General features: G+C 59.7%; 1 protein-coding gene and 1 pseudogene across 15 annotated transcripts in view; both read left to right on the top strand.

The window, feature by feature from the left end:
* ELN (elastin) overlaps positions 1-14,920 on the top strand; it is a 30,867-nt gene extending 15,947 nt beyond the window's left edge. For 9 of the 15 annotated variants that reach the window (XM_040456159.1, XM_040456162.1, XM_040456157.1 and 6 more), the window contains 18 exons: positions 1,002-1,094; positions 1,177-1,239; positions 1,804-1,983; positions 2,939-2,992; positions 3,530-3,658; positions 3,854-3,916; positions 4,333-4,419; positions 5,298-5,354; positions 6,363-6,458; positions 6,544-6,603; positions 7,140-7,265; positions 7,926-7,964; positions 9,375-9,428; positions 9,761-9,820; positions 10,076-10,153; positions 10,749-10,787; positions 11,443-11,487; positions 13,884-14,920. In XM_040456159.1, the coding sequence (XP_040312093.1) occupies positions 1,002-1,094; positions 1,177-1,239; positions 1,804-1,983; positions 2,939-2,992; positions 3,530-3,658; positions 3,854-3,916; positions 4,333-4,419; positions 5,298-5,354; positions 6,363-6,458; positions 6,544-6,603; positions 7,140-7,265; positions 7,926-7,964; positions 9,375-9,428; positions 9,761-9,820; positions 10,076-10,153; positions 10,749-10,787; positions 11,443-11,487; positions 13,884-13,927 (1,367 nt within the window). In that variant the 3' untranslated portion in view covers positions 13,928-14,920. The remainder of the gene's footprint in view (positions 1-1,001; positions 1,095-1,176; positions 1,240-1,803; positions 1,984-2,938; positions 2,993-3,529; positions 3,659-3,853; positions 3,917-4,332; positions 4,420-5,297; positions 5,355-6,362; positions 6,459-6,543; positions 6,604-7,139; positions 7,266-7,925; positions 7,965-9,374; positions 9,429-9,760; positions 9,821-10,075; positions 10,154-10,748; positions 10,788-11,442; positions 11,488-13,883) is intronic. The other 6 variants (XM_040456158.1, XM_040456161.1, XM_040456152.1 and 3 more) reach the window with 4 other exon arrangements.
* Positions 14,293-14,920, top strand: LOC121017743 (vegetative cell wall protein gp1-like; annotated as a pseudogene).
* Positions 14,921-16,411: the final 1,491 nt, after the last annotated feature.

A 16,411-nucleotide genomic window follows, 5' to 3' on the forward strand; every position in this document is an offset into this window, starting at 1 on the left:
CCTGCTGGAAAATGCAGGCACTGTGGTGGGAGTCAAGAAGAGGGAGACATTATTTCTACCTGGGGAAAATCAGGAAGGCTTCTCAGGGAAAATCATGTGTGATTCTGGAGTTTACCATGTGGTGAATATAGGAAGGAGAAGCCCAGGCAGAGGGGATAGGTTTCTACGGTGGTTGGAATGATCATTTTGGGTGGTGCATACTTGCGCATTTAAACAATGTTGTTGTTCACTATCAAGTTAATGTGTGCTATACAACGTCCAACCCGCTCAAGTCAGTGATGCCTTGACCAGCAAAGGTGGCGAGGCCTTCCCTGCGCCCGTGTAGTGGGCAGAGTGAACATCTATGCCCCTGCCCCAGATCATCCCCCAGTTCAGAATCAGTCTACTGGGACTGAAGCCCTTGGCTTCATCTCTAGTTCCCGGGGGAGCCCTTCCTGTACCGAGATGGGACAGAGGACACCTCCCCACCGGCCCAAGGTGGGAGGATGGGTGGGGGAGGGGCAGAGTACTGAGCGGGAGGCCTGCTCCCTGGAGGCCCCGCAGGCCCTCCCTCTAGGCCCCCAAGGCTGGAGGGGATGGCTGGAATGTGGGAGCAGGAGAGTGGGACAGAGAGGGGCTGCCAGAGCCAGGCAGCCAGGCGCTTGGATTACAAACTTGGCCGAGGCTTTGGAACACAGGGAGAGGAAGCCTTGAACATTCCTGCAGGGGCCCCTCTGGCCCGGGGAGCGGCCGCTTGTGGTTTCTCAGTATGTGGCAGTGATCAGGATGGGATTTGTCTGAAAACATACAAGTCCCTTAATGAGCGTGTTGAAATGGACACTTTGGGGGTGAGTCAAGGAACAGTCGGGTGGGGGCCTTCTCCAGCAGGCCCATCCGGAGATGCCTGGGCCTCGTTCCCAGTGGAGATTGTGCTGGTTAAAATGCCGGCATCCAAGGAGCCTTCCTGCCCGGGGCCTCCCGGGGGCGGGGCCCTGGGAGCCACATCACTGTCCCCATCCCAGCAGGTGCTGGAGGAGCCGGGGTTCTCCCTGGTGTTGGAGGTGGCGGCATTCCTGGTGGGGCCGGCGCAATTCCTGGGATTGGAGGCATCGCAGGTAGCGTCTGTACCGCTGGGGGTGGGGGTGTCCTTGAGAGGGTCCCCGGGAAAGGGCCTCACCCTCTGTGACTGTCTCTCAGGGGCAGGGACTCCTGCTGCTGCTGCTGCTGCTGCTAAAGCCGCCGCCAAGGCAGCTAAATTCGGTGAGTGCCCTGAGCAGGCCCGGGGCCCCAGCCTGCCCCCAGACCCCCGTCTGCATGGGCCTTGCACAGCCCAGCCCTACAAGACCTCCATCCATCTATGGCAGCCTCTATCCCCCACCCCGGCCCCCGCCCCAAACATGCGATGTCCCTACCTCCTTGCCTTTGCCTGCTCTGGCCACTCTGCCCAGAAGGCCATTACTTTCCACTGATTGGCCCAGCTGGTGGCGGGTGAGGGGGCTCCCATGGAGTGGGAGCCCTTCCTACCTTCAGGGCTGCCCGCACCTGCTGCACCCACTGCCTGGGCGCCCAGCGGAGAGACCTGACTTTACTTTAGACACAGATCGGGCTCTTCCCGTCCACCGATCCAAACCCGCAGAGCTCTGTGCAGGTTCCGTCGGCCTCCCCTTCTCTCCGATGGGTTGGATCCACGCAGGGGCAAGGCCAGCCTGCCTGGGATCTGCACTCAGGACCTGCCTCTCCCACAGATCACCAGAGCCATGCCCTTGGGGGCCCTCTGAGATTCCCACAGGGTCCGGCCAGGAAGACAATCCTTTCCTCCCACAGGAGCTGCCGGAGGCGTGGTGCCTGGTGGGCCAGGCTTTGTCCCAGGAGTTGGAGTCCCGGGTGTTGGGGTCCCAGGTGTTGGCGTTCCAGGTGTTGGGGTCCCAGGTGTTGGCGTTCCAGGTGTTGGAGTCCCAGGTGTTGGGGTCCCAGGTGTTGGAGTCCCAGGTGTTGGAGTCCCAGGTACTGGGGGCCCGGGGAATTGTGGGTTGACTAGGTGAGCTGGGCTGTGTGCGCGTGCATATGCGCGCGGGTGAGAGAGAGATACTGAAACGATTGCTAAGACTTTCAGATTCCCCCTAATACCTCACGCATCTATCCTCTTCTCTTCATACGACTGCCCATGCCTCGCCTTCTCCTCCTTGGGCTGTAACAACCTCCTAATTAGTCACTGTCAGCATCATCTTCTCTAATTCATCCTCTGGCTGTCAGTGTGCTCCTGGCAGCAGTGGCCATTTCTTTTTCATGTCTGTGTTCCCAGCCCTTAGCTGAATAAGTGCTCAGTAAATGGTGGGTAAGTGGATGGATGGATGGATGGATGGATGGACACCTGGGTTTGTAGGTGAATGGCAAGTGAGTAGGTGAGTAGACAAGTTGATGGATGAGGGAATGGGTAGATGAAGGGACAGTACAAGGATATGTAGATATATGGATGACTAGACACATGGGTAAAATGATGGATGGATAGATGACGCAGGGATGGAAGGACAGATGGGGCCCTAGATAAGTGGCTAGAAAGATGGATGGCTGGATAGATGGGTGCCTGGATCATGCATGATGGATGGATAAGCACATGGTTCAGTGAGCAAATGACTAGATGGGTGTGTGGAAGGCAAATGCAAAATGAATGATTGGATGGATAGATGAATGGCTAGATAGGCGGATGAGTGAATAAGTGGATGGATAGGTAGGTGCACAGAAGGACAGAGAGATAAGTCGTTGAGCGGGTGGATTGAAGTCCAAGCAAATGGACAGCCAACAATGGACAGACAAACAAATGGACAGACGTGTGGGTAGGTCGATGGGTGGATGAATGGGTGGTTAAGTAGACAGATGGTCAGAGGAGTAAACGCGGATATGCATGGGTGAATGGATAGGCAGAACTTTGCGTCATCTGTGTCCCCCTTGGCCTCTCCAGGAGCTGTGTCACCAGCTGCAGCCGCCAAAGCAGCCGCCAAAGCAGCCAAATACGGTGAGTGCTGTGTGGCTAGCTCTGCCCCATCCTGTTCTGGCCAGAGAAAGAAGGGGAGTGACTTACCCAAGGTCACAGCACAAGCCACTGACAGAGCTGGGACTTGGAACTGTTGGGCCCCAGGGCAGTGTCTCCTCTGGTCGTCTCCCACCACGAGGCCATGGGGCTGAGTGATGGGAGAGTCCCAGTACGGCATTCCAGTGGAGACCACGTCCCTGAGCCTCCCTGCCCTGGCCAGGGCCCTCTCAGAGGAGCCCAAGCCTGACTGGGGATACGGGACCTGCCCACAATCTCTCTATAGCCGACAAAAGGGCCCTTCAGAGAAGACAGTGGTTGGAGAGTGGAGGGGGCAGGGTGTCCGTAAATGCTCCCCGCAGGAGGCTGGCAGGAGGCCCATGCATTCTATGGTTTCCGGTCCTTCATTCATCAGACTTGGGAGAGGTTTGCATCGTCTTTCCGGCTGACCGGCACCCCCCAGAGCCCTCCCCAGCCTCCCTCACTGAGATGCTTTTCCACCCAACTCTCTTCCCTCTGCAGGGGCCAGAGCGGGAGTGGGAGTTGGAGGCATTCCCACCTTCGGGATTGGCGCCGGGGGCTTTCCTGGTTACGGTGTTGGAGCTGGAGTGGGCGCTGTCCCTGGAGCTGTCCCTGGAGCTGGCCTTTCCCGTGAGCCTTAGTTCCATCTGGGTTAACTTCTCTTTTGTAGGGCTGGGGGGGGGGGGGGCAGGGGGAGGCAGGGGGGCGCAAGGGAGCGTAGACTGGGCTTCAACACGCGCGAGGACGGCCTCCAGCAACTTTGGGTATGAGCACTGCTCGCCCAGCCCCACTGAGATGCCCCAAACTTTCTCTCTTTCCTCGCAGCAGCCGCTGCCCAGGCAGCAGCCGCAGCTCAGGCAGCAGCAGCCGCCAAGGCAGCCAAGTACGGTAAGTGCCCTTGCCTTGCCTGTCCCCACACCCAGGGCGGTGCCCTCCCCTCCTGCTCACCCAGCCCTGCTCTCAGGCTGTCACATCCTGGGCTTTCTCACAATTGTTGGCTTATCTGACCTGGGGCCCAGGCTCCAAGCTCAGAGCAGTTCTCCAGCGAGAGGGCAGAGCAACCCCACCCTCAGGCCCCTGGGGCTGAATGGCCTGGGTCAAGGTCAGGAGTCCCCCGACCCCATCTTCCGAAGCCACTCTGACCTCTTCTGCCCTTTTCAGTTGCTCACCACTATGATTATCAGCCCCGCTTCTCAGCTGTACCCCACATCAGCCAGGTGGAGGTGCCCGTGTGGCCATTCTGTTCCCCACGCCACCGTCTCCCCTTCCCTCTCCCAGGAGCCTGACGCTCTTTGCTCTTCTAGGTGCTGGAGGGGTCGGAGGCTTGGGCGGGCTGGTGCCAGGCATCGGAGACGGAGTAGCAGGCGTGCCAGGCGTAGGAGGGGTGCCAGGTGAGCTGCGTCCCCAACCCAGAGGAGGGGTGGCTTTGTCTCACAAAAGGAGCCCTGGAGTTGACCGGGTCAAGTACATCACTTTGCGGATGGCAAGACTTCACGGAGCCCAGGGGTGGGGAGGGGAGAGGGCAAATTCCCCTTTGGAGGGACGCCCCTCCAGGGGACCCCAGCTTGCCGGGGCGGGGGGGGGGGGGGGGGGGGCGCGGGAAGTCAGCCGTCATCCAGCTAGGCGGCCGAGCTGTGCTCTGCCAGGGCTGGATGGCCTCCTTCACTCCAGGGGCCTTTCTGGTTCCTGATCAGGCGGGAAGTTCTATACCACCGTTGGGCTCACGTCCTCGGTGGCTTTTTCCCCACCAGATTTCTCTTCTGTGCCTTCTTTCCGGGAGAAAATTTCCCTTCTGAGTTTCCCCCTAAGAAATGGGCTGTTTCCTCCCATTTGGGATACAGGCACTGTTAGGAATTTCTCTTTTTTCTTTTTTTCTTCTTCTTCTTTTTTTTTTTTTTTAAATAAACACCACCATCAGCAGAAAGCTGCACAAGCCTTCTAGAGGATGAGGAGAGGGTCTGTGCTTCAATCCATCAGCTTTGGGCTCCGGTCTGCCATAGCCAGAGCTAGAATGTCACGGTCCCAGGGCCGCTTCCCAGGGAAGGGACGTGCCTAGGTTGACTAGCGGGCCATCCTCGGAGTGGGACGCAGGCCGACTCCATGTGCTTCCTTCTCTGTCTGCAGGGACAAGGAGGCAGCGTGGGGAGGGTCTGCTGGGGGAGGGGACATTTCCCTATGGGTGGTCTTTCCAAAATCGGGGAAGGGGAAGGGAGGATGTGGGGAGGGGTGCCAGGGACTGCCCCCTGATCCCTGTTCTTCACCTCTCCAGGAGTGGGGACCCCGGCCGCCGCAGCCGCCAAGGCCGCTGCCAAAGCCGCCCAGTTTGGTAAGTGTCCCCCCGAACCCCCCATTCTGGAGCACGGCTCTCTCATGTTCCCTGTTCTAGGGTCTAATGGGGCCCCTCCCCCCAAGGAGGCAAGTCCCCTCGGGCTGTCACATCCTGGGCTTTCTCATAATCGTTGGCTTATCTGACTGCTTTTAGGGGTGTGGGTGAAGTCCTGATCAGGAAAACAAAGTGAGAGCGGGCCCTGGTGAGCCCTCCAGGACCGGGCTCCCCATCCTTCCCAAAGCCCCCGTCGCCTCCGAGTCCAGCTGGGGCCTGCCCCCCTCTGCACCTCACGCTGGGCTCACTGGACTCCCATCTCCTTGAGCTATGGCCAGTATTTCTGGCTCCCTGACCAGCACCTTCCTGAATATGCCAAACCACAGCAGCCCTTCTAGATTCCTTCCCATCTGTAAGCCAGGCCCTGGGCCAGGGCGGGGGCAAAGAGGCAATTTGGGGACCTGCAGATATCAAGGTTCAGATCACACAACTCAGCACTGTCTAGGCCAGAGTCTCAACGTCGGGGCTGCTGACCCCCAAACTCACATATGACAAACAACCCCTTTTATACAAAGCTGCTGTTTGCGGAGGCAATCCTTACACCGACTTTGCGAAGTTGGTACTACCATTCCCATTTTACAGATGTGGAAACTGAGGTTCTGAGAGCCTAAGTGACACGTCCACATTTACACAGCCAAATGGCGGCGGAGCTGAGCTTTGAGCCCGGGTCTACCTGTCTTGCAGAGCTCCCTTTACTGTGTAACTGCCTCCATCACCCCCGAAAGTCTCCAAGGGGCCCCTGTCCTCCAAAGGTTAAGAGCTCCTGATCCCACACATGTCTCGTTTTAGGAATGAGGAAACTCAGGCCCATCAAGGGAAAGTAACTTGTCCAAGGTCACACAGCAAGTCTGTGTCTGGGCTGGGACAAGATCTCAAGGCTCTGGACTTCCAGCCTGCAGCTGTCTTCCTTGGTCAGGACTTGGTTAAGAATTAGCTCCTCCGTTCTTGCAGGTTTAGGCCCTGGAATTGGCGTGGCTCCCGGCGTGGCTCCCGGCGTGGCTCCCGGCGTGGCTCCCGGCATTGGCATTGGCCCTGGTGGTGTTATAGGTGAGCTACTGAGTAAGAGGGCCTGAGGGACCTCTGAATCCTCCATGGGTGCCATCTCTGAACCCCCCCCTCTCTCCCCCTGCAGGAGTGGGGACCCCAGCTGCAGCCAAAGCCGCTGCTAAAGCGGCCGCCAAAGCCCAGTACCGTGAGTGCCCTACCACCTTTCTCCCCTCACCCCTGCGAGCCTGGGGCTGGCCTAGTGTGACCCAAGCCACGATATGCAGCCTCAGCACCAGAGGGGTTGGAAGCATAGACTGGGCATGAGGGAGACCTGGGTTCAAGCCCTGGGTCCCACACTAGCGAAGCAACCTCCGAGTTTCCTGTTCTTATATGGGACACACGGGTGCCGACGGCAAATGTTGCAGATGGTTGTCAGAAGTGAGTTAATCCAAGAGGGAAGGAGCCGGTAGGGGGGTGAGGAACCAGTCTAGAAAGGATGGTGGTGTCCACAGCCACCGTCTGGCCCTGAATGCCAGACTGGGAGAGGCTGGACTTGGTGGTCAGTGGGAGTTTTAGGAAGACCATTCCTGGTAGGAGTACAGAGGGCAGGTTAAGGGCAAGGAGACCCCTGCATGGGTCTGGGCCCCACTCTTGGGGCCTGACTCGGCTTCCTGGGTGGGACACCCCCAGGGGCGCATGCTCCCTACCTGCTGCCACCGCACCCCTGCCCATCTCCCCCAGGGGCTGCAGCTGGGCTTCCTGCTGGTGTTCCTGGCTTTGGAGTTGGTGCCGGCGTTCCTGGCTTTGGAGTTGGTGCTGGCGTTCCTGGCTTTGGAGCTGGCGTTGGCGTTCCTGGCTTTGGGGCAGGTGCGGGTGAGGGGCCTTCTAGGGGCTGGGCGGAAACTGCCCCCTGAGCTCGGAGGAGGGAGACCTCTCTTCCTGGCCACACATTCCTGGGAGCCTTACTCAGGGGATCGTAGTAAACTCCCCATCAGGTCCTCCTGAGCAGTCAGAGATGACTAGGGTAACAGATGGGGGGCAGGCCAGGCAAAGGGAGTGCCCCCAGGCTGCTAGATTTCAGAGTTTCTGCCTGCTCAGTAGAGGAGTAATGGGGTTCCGAAGTGAAAAGGAGCCCACAACCCAGGAAAGGAGGGTGGAGGTCCCTGGGGTCAGCGGGCATGAGTGGGGCCAGTCTGGCTCCCATTCAGCAGTGCACTGTGGCAAGAGGGCCACTAGGACCTCCAGTTCTTCACCTAGCCCCTGCTCTGCGTCCAGCCTCAGGCAGATCACACTGGAAGAAGGAGGCACAGTTCAGCCTCCAAGCAGCCCCAGACCAGACTGGCAGTGGCACGGTTAGATCCCGGAGCTCTGTACCTGTCAGGGTGAGCTCCTGGCTGGGAGTCTCTGTTCCAGGGCTTTGAGACGAACGATGAAGGCTGATGAAGTCAGGGAGGGCTGCCTGGAGGAGGCAGAACTTCTGGGCACAGAGCTCAGCTGCTGACCAGCCCTCTTTTCCTTTTTCCCCAGTGCCTGGATCCCTGGCTGCCGCTAAAGCAGCCAAATATGGTGAGTGCGCCCTGCCCACTGCCCACTGCCTACCCCCCTTGGGTGGCTTGCTTGCTGCCCTATCAGCCCTGAGAACACCTGGTCACCCGTCTCTCCTCCACGGGGCCAGGGCCCGGGGCCCGGAGCTTGCAGAGCACGGCTGGGATGGTCAGGGTGGAAAAAGGCAGTTTCTAGGACACATTAATGATGGTTCAGTAGACCTGGCTCCTGCCCCCTAAATGCCTATCATGCTTCCAGCTCCGGGACGACTCGAAACGCCCCTCACATTTCCAAACCCCCTCCTCCCCCCAACCCCACCCCCCCGCCACTGGTGGCAGTTCCTTGATGAGGACCATGGTCCCTAAGGCCCTTCTGGCCCTGACAGTTTCATGGGACCCGAGGCCAGGGGCCCCGCCTGCTGTCGGCCGGGCAGCTCCTGCCTCCTCTCCAGCCCAGCCAGGACACCTCGTCTAGGCTCACCTCCCGCCTGCCTCGCTGTCAGCATGACTGTGCCTGCCACGAGCCTGGAGGACGTGGCAGCCCGCCTGGACAGACCCACATTGTCTGTGGCCCCCGCATTCCTGGCCTCCTAGGAGCCGGACTCGGCCTCTGCCAGGGAACCGCCAACCGGCCCCGGCCAGTCCGCTTGGGGCCCGTTTCCACTTCGGAAAATCCCGGCTTCCTCGGCCCCCACCCCACCCCACCCCCCACGGGCCTGGTGGCCCACAGGCCCCTCTCCTGTTCCTTGCCGGCTGCTGGCCTGCCTGAGCCTAACAGACGTTGCCAGGGAAACAAAGCAGTTAAGGGCGCTGGCTCCCATTTCTTGCCCGTGGAAACTTGAGGACGCCGCGTAGCCTCTGCCGGGCCTCAATTTTCTCATCTGCACAATGGGGACGATAATAGTGCCTGCCTGCCCTGTCGCAATGAATAATAAGCGGGCCACCGCATGCAAAGCACAGAGAACCGTGACTGTTGCGTAAGGCGTTACCTGGCCATACGCAGCAGCTCCGTACTGGACGGAGGTTCAGAACTCAGAGTACGTCCGCTCCCCAAACACCTGTAGTGTGAGTGGGGTAAGGATCATCATCCCTGTTAGGGAGATGGGGCTCTGGGGGTCAGAGAGGCGACAGCTATAGTGAGAAAGCAGAATTTGAACATAGGATGGGCAGCCTCCGCAGCTCGTAGCCACCGCTGTGGCCACCTGTGGCTCCCAGCACCAGCTGTCTGGGAAGGAGACACAACGGGTGGGCCAAGGCTCAAAGGGGTCCCCCCCTTGCCCGATTGGTCAGGACAGAGCCAGGACCCATACCGAGGCTCCTTCCGCTGGGTCACGTGACTTTGGCCACCCGTCTGCTCTGCCTAGCATCCCCGGGGCAGGGAGACCTCGTCCTGCAGAAATTGGGGTGCTGACTTTCCATCATCTCTCCACAGGAGCTGCAGGGGTGGGGGCTCTTGGCGGAGTAGGTGTCCCAGGCGGTGTGGTAGGTGAGTCAAAAGCCCAGGACAGGTGGGACGCCTGGGTGGCTCAGTCGGTTAAGTGTCCGACTTCGGCTCAGGTCATGATCTCACCGTTTGCGAGTTCGAGCCCCGCGTCGGGCTCTGTGCTGACAGCTTAGAGCCTGGAGCCTGCTTCGAATTCTGTGTCTCCCTCTCTCTCTGCTCCTCCCCTGCTCATGCTCTGTCTCTCTCTCCTTCAAAAATAAATAGAAACATTAAAAAATTTTTAAAAAATTTTTAAAAAGCCCAGGAAAGGCTGGGCAGGGAGGAATGCTGACCAGTGGAGAGTCCCTCACTCTGACCTCCTCCTGTGTCCCCAGGAGCCGGACCTGCTGCCTCAGCTGCTGCCGCCAAAGCTGCTGCCAAAGCTGCCCAGTTTGGTGAGTGCTGGTTGGAGGTGGGGGTGGCCCCCAGGCCCTGGGGTTTGGGGCGGGGAGGCCTCTGACCGTGCACCATGGAGCACATAGTCCCTGACCCACCCCCGGGGCCCTCAGAGGCATCGTCTCCCCAGGGCCCAGCCCTTCGAGGCCCCAGGAGCTCAGGCTCCACCTGGGTCCAAGGATGAGAACCCCACTGTCTGCAGACAGACCAGCTATTCCCACCATCGGGATTTGAACACGTGGCTCTCTCCACAGGCCTCGGGGGAGCCGGAGCCCTGGGAGTTGGGGGGCTCGGAGCTGGCGGAGCCATCCCAGGGGTTGGGGGCTTTGGAGGTGAGTGGCTGCTCTGGAATCAGAGCGTGCATGGGGCGTGTGTGTGTGTGTGTGTGTGTGTGTGTGTGTGTATGAGAGAGAGACACACAGAGACTGACCTTCTTTCCCACCCCCACGTACCTGCCTCAGGCTGACCTGTAGCATTTGGGGGACCTTCAGCAAACACCCTCTTGCAGTTGGGCGCCCCCTCCCCTCCCTCTCTTCCATCAGCCTCCCAGACCACTTTAAGTGGGAGTACATCAAGACAATGATGGTTGTGCCCATTTTCCAGAGAAGGAAAGCAAAGTCAGGAGGGAAATTTTTTTTTCCCCGAAGTCTCTGCCACCATGGCGGGCCTCGTGTTGACATTTCCCTCTTCCGTGGGTCATCCGTTGTGTCCCCCTATCCGAGCCGGCCTGAATCTCGTCCTGCGTGCTCCAGCCTGGACACACAGGAAGAGCTTACTAAAGACTTTTGGGAAGAGGGATGGATAAGGGAGGGAGGCAGGGCGGATGAGTCGGCGGGCAGATGGTAAGCGGAGCGAGCAGGTCAGGAGGGGACATGACTCGGGGAGGGCCCTGCTGTTCCTGAGCCCACATACCCCGTGTCTCCCCAGGTGTGTCCCCAGCTGCAGCTGCTAAAGCGGCCAAATATGGTGAGTTTCTCTCCTGCCCTCCCCTCTGCCCAGGTGTCAGGTTGCTTCGCACCCCACCCCACCCCTGTCCGCTGTCCCCACCCCAACTCAGGCCTCAGTCCTGCTCACAATAGCCCTGAAGGCCTGTTCTTGCCCCCAGAACCCAGAGAGGGTGCTCGGCACCCCTTAAGTCGTGTGTGGTCCTGACCCCTGTCCACCTGCAGGTGCCACTGGCCTTGGAGGTGTCCTAGGGGCCACCAGCCCATTCCCAGTTGGAGGCAGGGGCCATCCATCTCTCTGTGAAATCCTCAGCTCTGCCCAGGGCCTAGAGGAGGCCTGTCTGGATAGCGGCCGGGGGACCCCTGGAGCTGCATCTCGCACAAAGACACAGGGGGCAGAGAGAGAGAGAGAGAGAGAGAGAGAGAGAGAGGGAGGATAGTCCAGGAAAGGGAACATCCTGGGCAAAGGGGCAGGCCTCAGGGTCAGGGGGTACACTGTGGGGGACAGACACCAGGCTGATGAGCTGGGGCTACAGGGCTGGAGACAAGGTTTGTAAAGAAAGCTGCTCAGCCAGTGAGGGGCACGCAGGGGGAGGGGGTGGTCCTGGGCAGAGAGGCAGTAGGCCCAGCGGCTGGAGCAGGGCCTGCCCTACACCAACCTCAAACCCCTCCCACAGGAGTTGCGGCAAGACCGGGCTTTGGACTGTCTCCCATTTACCCAGGTACACCCAGCCTCCCTGTCCCCAGGCCCCTTCCTGTCAACTCCCCCACGCCATCTGCTCAGAAGGGCCGGGACCTGGGGGCAGACCCATGACCTCCATCACACGAAACAGGGCCTCCCCTCAGTCCTCTCCACCTCCCTTGCAAGGGCCAGGGAGCATCAGCTTTTCCAAAGCCCCGTGTCCCAGATGAGGCAAACTGAGGTTCAGACAGTGGGAGGGACTCGCCCAAGGTCACACACCGAGGGAGGCAGAGCCCCGGGCTCCTGACCCCCAGGCTCAGAACTTGGCCCTCTCGGGTGGGGCCCACACTGTCCGGAAAGGCTTGGCGGGCTCCCCAGAAGCAGACATACTCACAGCCCCTCTCCCTGCCCCACAGGTGGTGGAGCTGGGGGCCTGGGAATTGGCGGTGAGTCTGCAATAAGGAGGAGCCCCGCTTCAGGCAGGGCCCTAGTTACTTTCGTGGAGTCGGGGTACTCCATGCTATGGTGGCCACGGCCTCGGGCTGGCCCTCTGATGCCAAGAAAATTCAGCCCTGGGATGTGAGAATGGGGGCGGTGATCCCATTCCTGGGGCTCCCAGCCTGGCATTTGATGGGACACCAGGAGTGAGATAGAGACCTGGTCAACACCCCACTCCCACCCCACCCCGTCTCTGGTGTAACTGGAGAGACGGACAAGGTCCCAGAGGAAAGGAAAGGAAGTGTGTAAGGGGAGAAACAAGGTCCGTTCAAGTAGGTGGTCAGGGAGGCCAAAGCCTAGGGCATGTTAGATGGGGCAGTCGGCATGGCCAGGGTCTGATCAGGGCGGGGGCGCCCTCCTAGCTGCTCAGACCTCCACAGGTGGGATGCCGTCCACAGGGAGCATAACTGGAGGGCAGGCTGGGGGCAGGAAGGCCTTCAGAACCTCCTGAGACAGGGTGAAGGCCTGGTACAACGTAAGGTTCTAGGAGAAGCAGGAAAGCCTGGCCCCCTCCCCTCCACAGGCAAACCTCCCAAGCCCTTTGGAGGGGCCCTGGGAGCCCTAGGATACCAAGGTGAGTAGAGACTCAGCCCCTGGGGACAGGGCAGAGTAGGCAGGGGCAGACAGAGGCAGGGGGCTGGGATCCATCAGCCTAGGAGAGGGGAGCACATTTGGACTAGACCTAGCAGGGTATGGAGAGGCTGGGGGGAGCTGGACGCCCACCCCCCCATCCCTGCGTCTACTTCCGACACGCACACTCAGAGCTAAGAGTGGGCCCGGATCCCCCGGGCTCACCCCAAGCCAGCCCTGGCAGTTTTTCGCTCCCTGCTGCCCACCCTCACCCGGAGGAGCCAAGGAAAAGAGAAGGGATGTGGGGAAGGGAGGAACAGGGAAGGAAAGAGAGAAAGCGGGACAATAGACCCTAGAGTCAGGGAATTTGAGGGGTGGGTGGGGGACCCAAGGTGCCCCTAGCTGGGCAGGATGTACAGAGGCCATCACCCGGCCCAGAGCCACACCCTCGCTCAACGATGCAGACGTGCCTCTGGGAGTGCGTGGGGCGGTCATGATCAGCACCCCCAAAGGCACCTCCCAGCAGTGCCCAAAGGAGACCCAAAGAAGCCCAGCTCCACTCCCGTGCGTGTTCAGGCTGCACATTCCCCTGCATCCCCACTACACAGAGGAGGCAGCTGAGGCCAGGGCAGGAGGAGGCAGAGGCGAGACCAGCCTGACCCTGTCCAGGGTACCCAGCTCTCCGTCAGGCACTATTTGATGCCTGTGGCCCTGTCACACTGTTTTCTAAGCCCCCAGCGTGGGCTTCACAGAGAGAAGCCTGTCCTGGTCCCGCTCGGCTGCCCGCTGCCACCAGGTGGCGGTAGGAGCCACGTCGAGCTCCAGGCCCTACTGGCAGACGGTGGTGCCTCAGTGGCTTAAAACAAGGCTTGCCCATCAGACGGTCCCCTGGAGGGGGCAGGAGTCCTGAGTGTGTGTCCCAGCTCAGCCGCTACGAGCTCTCCCTTTCTCTGAGCCTGTTCATCTGATGCACCCTCACGTTTAGGAGGACTGTCTCCTCCAGACTCTGTCAGCTGTCCCTTCCCCTCCTTTCCCTTATGGGGACTGCTCAGAGCTGCTGGCTAAAGGCTTCTCAAATACAGTAGACTCAGAAGATAGAGACCTGGTCCAGGCCAGGTCCCTTCCCCTCTCTGAGTCTTGATTGCATCACTATCCCTGCTCCCACCCAGCTGCCCACAAGGAGTTTGTGCAATGTGACGGCTCAGAGTCTGGTGGGAGGTGGTGGCCAGACTTCTCGTGGCTTTGGAGCCTCTGTTCCCCATTTCAGTGATGTGGGTGCAAGAACAGCTCGGAGCTGGTCCGAGTGGGCAGGGGCTTGAGCGGGACCCAGAGGGGGCCGGACGGTCACGCGTGCCTCCTCCCACCCAGGTGGGGCCTGCCTGGGGAAATCCTGTGGCCGGAAGAGAAAGTGAGCTTCCCAGGACCGCTGACTCGCGACCTCATCAACGTTGGTGCTACTGCTTGGTGGAGAATGTAAACCCCTTGTGATCCCTCCCCCACTCCCCTTCCCCAGTCCCCACCCCGGGAGGGGACAGGCCAGGCTGGGTGGCCTCGGAAATCCGCAAAGCAAGGACACAAGAGTGGTGGCCAGGTGGGCCCCAGGAAGCCCCTTACTTCAGAGGCCAGGGGCGGGTGGGCTCGGCCCCCTGCCCCCACCCCCTTCCCACCCAGGAGCTCCCCCTCCATACGCTCTCCATCTCCAGGGGAACTTGGTGCTACATGCTGGTGCTCTCATCTTCCTGGGGGGGGAGGGAGGAGGGAAGGGCAGCCCCTCGGGGACCCCCTCCCCGGGGCTCCTCTGAAGATGGTGCAGACACTTCCTGGGCAGCCCCATCTCCCCCTGCCCACCAGAACCTCTCCCCCCACCTCGGCTGCGGTCCAGTTGGTACCCAAGCACCAAAAGCCTCAAGCTGGATTCGGTCATACCACCTCTTGGCCCCCTCGTCTCCCACCTATTCCCCGTGGCTGGGACCCCTTCGGATGGGAACACCCCGCCCCCGCCCCCCGCCATCGGGAATAGCCCTCTTGCTCTTGTGGAATCCATCCACCCGTCTGTCCATCCGTCCATCCATCCTTGTCCCCAGTTGACCGCCCCGCACCACTAGCTGGCTGGGCGCCCCCACCGTCAACCTGGTTAACCTGTCCCGGCGGCCTGTGTCCTGCCTCCACCCCTCCACACCCCACCCCACCCCCCTACGATGGGGCCTGAGCACCCAGGGTGTGAGGAGCTGTGCCAGCTGGGGCAGCAGGAATCTTCTCCCCAACCTGGGTCCCCCCCATGCAGTACTGTAACCCCCAGCCCTCCCTCGAGCCACTGTATTTCAGAGCATTTCCCGCCCCTGCCCCGCCCATCTCTTTGTGTCTCGCTGTGATAGATCAATAAATATTTTATTTTTTGTCCTGGATATTTGGGGGCTGTTTTTGCTTGTTGATGCTCTCTTGGTTTTATTCGCGTGGTTAATTAAAAAAAAAAAAAAATTTTTTTTTTTTTTTCCTGATCTGGGGAGCTATATCCCCAGCAGAAGATTCATTTTAATCACTTGGGTATAACTCCGGATGAAACATTTTTTTTTTCCTTTAAATAAGAAAAGAGAATTAACTGCTTCAGAAAAGCCTAATAAGTGAAAACCTTTTGAAGGAAACGGTATCATGGCCTCCTCTGTACGGTCTCATCTGCCCCAGGGACGGAAGGAACTTCCACTCTTCGAGGTGTATTTGGGAGTGCTGTTTACCAAAAATCACCTGCCCGTGGCTCCTGGCAGATCCATCCTTCTCCAAATTGAATCTGCCTTTTAACAATAAAGCCCCTTTATAGGGGAAGCATGGCCAGCCGGCCCCACACATGCCCACTCCCGGAGGTCTCCCCTGAGGAGGTGGCTCACCCACCCAGCCACACCTTCCCCAGGCCTCCCCCTTAGGCCCAAGAGCCGGAGCACAGGGCCTAGTGGGTGGCCTCCAGATGCTGAGGGTGCAGCCGAAGGGGTGGAGAAAACAAAAATGACCCTGTGTCCAGACCAAACCCTCGGCCTTGGTGAACAGCCATGCAGACAAGGGAGATACGGCCCCACCTAAGAAAAACTAGAAGCGTTTCCCTCTGAAACATCCCCTCAAAGGAAGAGCCATTCACCCACACGGCCCACGGGAACACGCCCCCGTGGAGCCCACAACTCCCCTTGGGAGCACGCCCTGCGTGTCAGATTCCAGAATCTCCTCCCCAAACCACCGATTCCACGTCCCAGGGCCCACGTGGCTTCAGGCCTCCCTCCGTCCGTCCTAGAGCCAACCCCCTGGCCGGTGGGCATACCCCTAGGTCAGAAGGGCGGCGAGGGAGCTGTCTGTTGGGAGTGTGGGTGTCTGTGCGAGCAGTGCCAGGAGGGGGTCGGATGGAAAGAGAAGGCGGTGGGGTGATGCTCCGGGAGGATGTCCCAGAGGACAGAGGAGCGCAAAAAGCAATTCAGCAGGAAGAGCAGGGAGGAGGGTCAGGACAGCTGGAGTGCCTGGAGGGAGCGGGGAGGGGAGGAAAGGGGGGAGGGGTGGGTTCATGGAGACCCACAAGGGGACCGCTGTGACAGTCCGTGAGGGATGACACAGCTCACCCAAGAGTGGCGACAAAGGAGACTCACTCACTCACTCACTCACTTACTCGTTCAACAAAAATATCCCTTGCTGGGGTGCCTGGGTAGCTCAGTTGACTAGCCGTCCCACTGGCCTCAGGTCATGGTCTCGTGATTTGTGGGTTCAAGCCCCATATCAGACTCTGCGCTGGGTGTGGAGCCTGCTTGGGATTTCCCTCCCCCACCCCCACCCCAAATAAATAAATAAATAAATAAATAAATAAATAAATAAATAACTTTAAAAAAAAAATCTCAATATCCCTTGCCGGTCCCCTCTCAACT

This window comes from Herpailurus yagouaroundi, unplaced genomic scaffold (genome assembly GCF_014898765.1).
Source record: "Herpailurus yagouaroundi ecotype Mexico unplaced genomic scaffold, PumYag 216, whole genome shotgun sequence".
Lineage (NCBI taxonomy): Eukaryota > Metazoa > Chordata > Mammalia > Carnivora > Felidae > Herpailurus > Herpailurus yagouaroundi.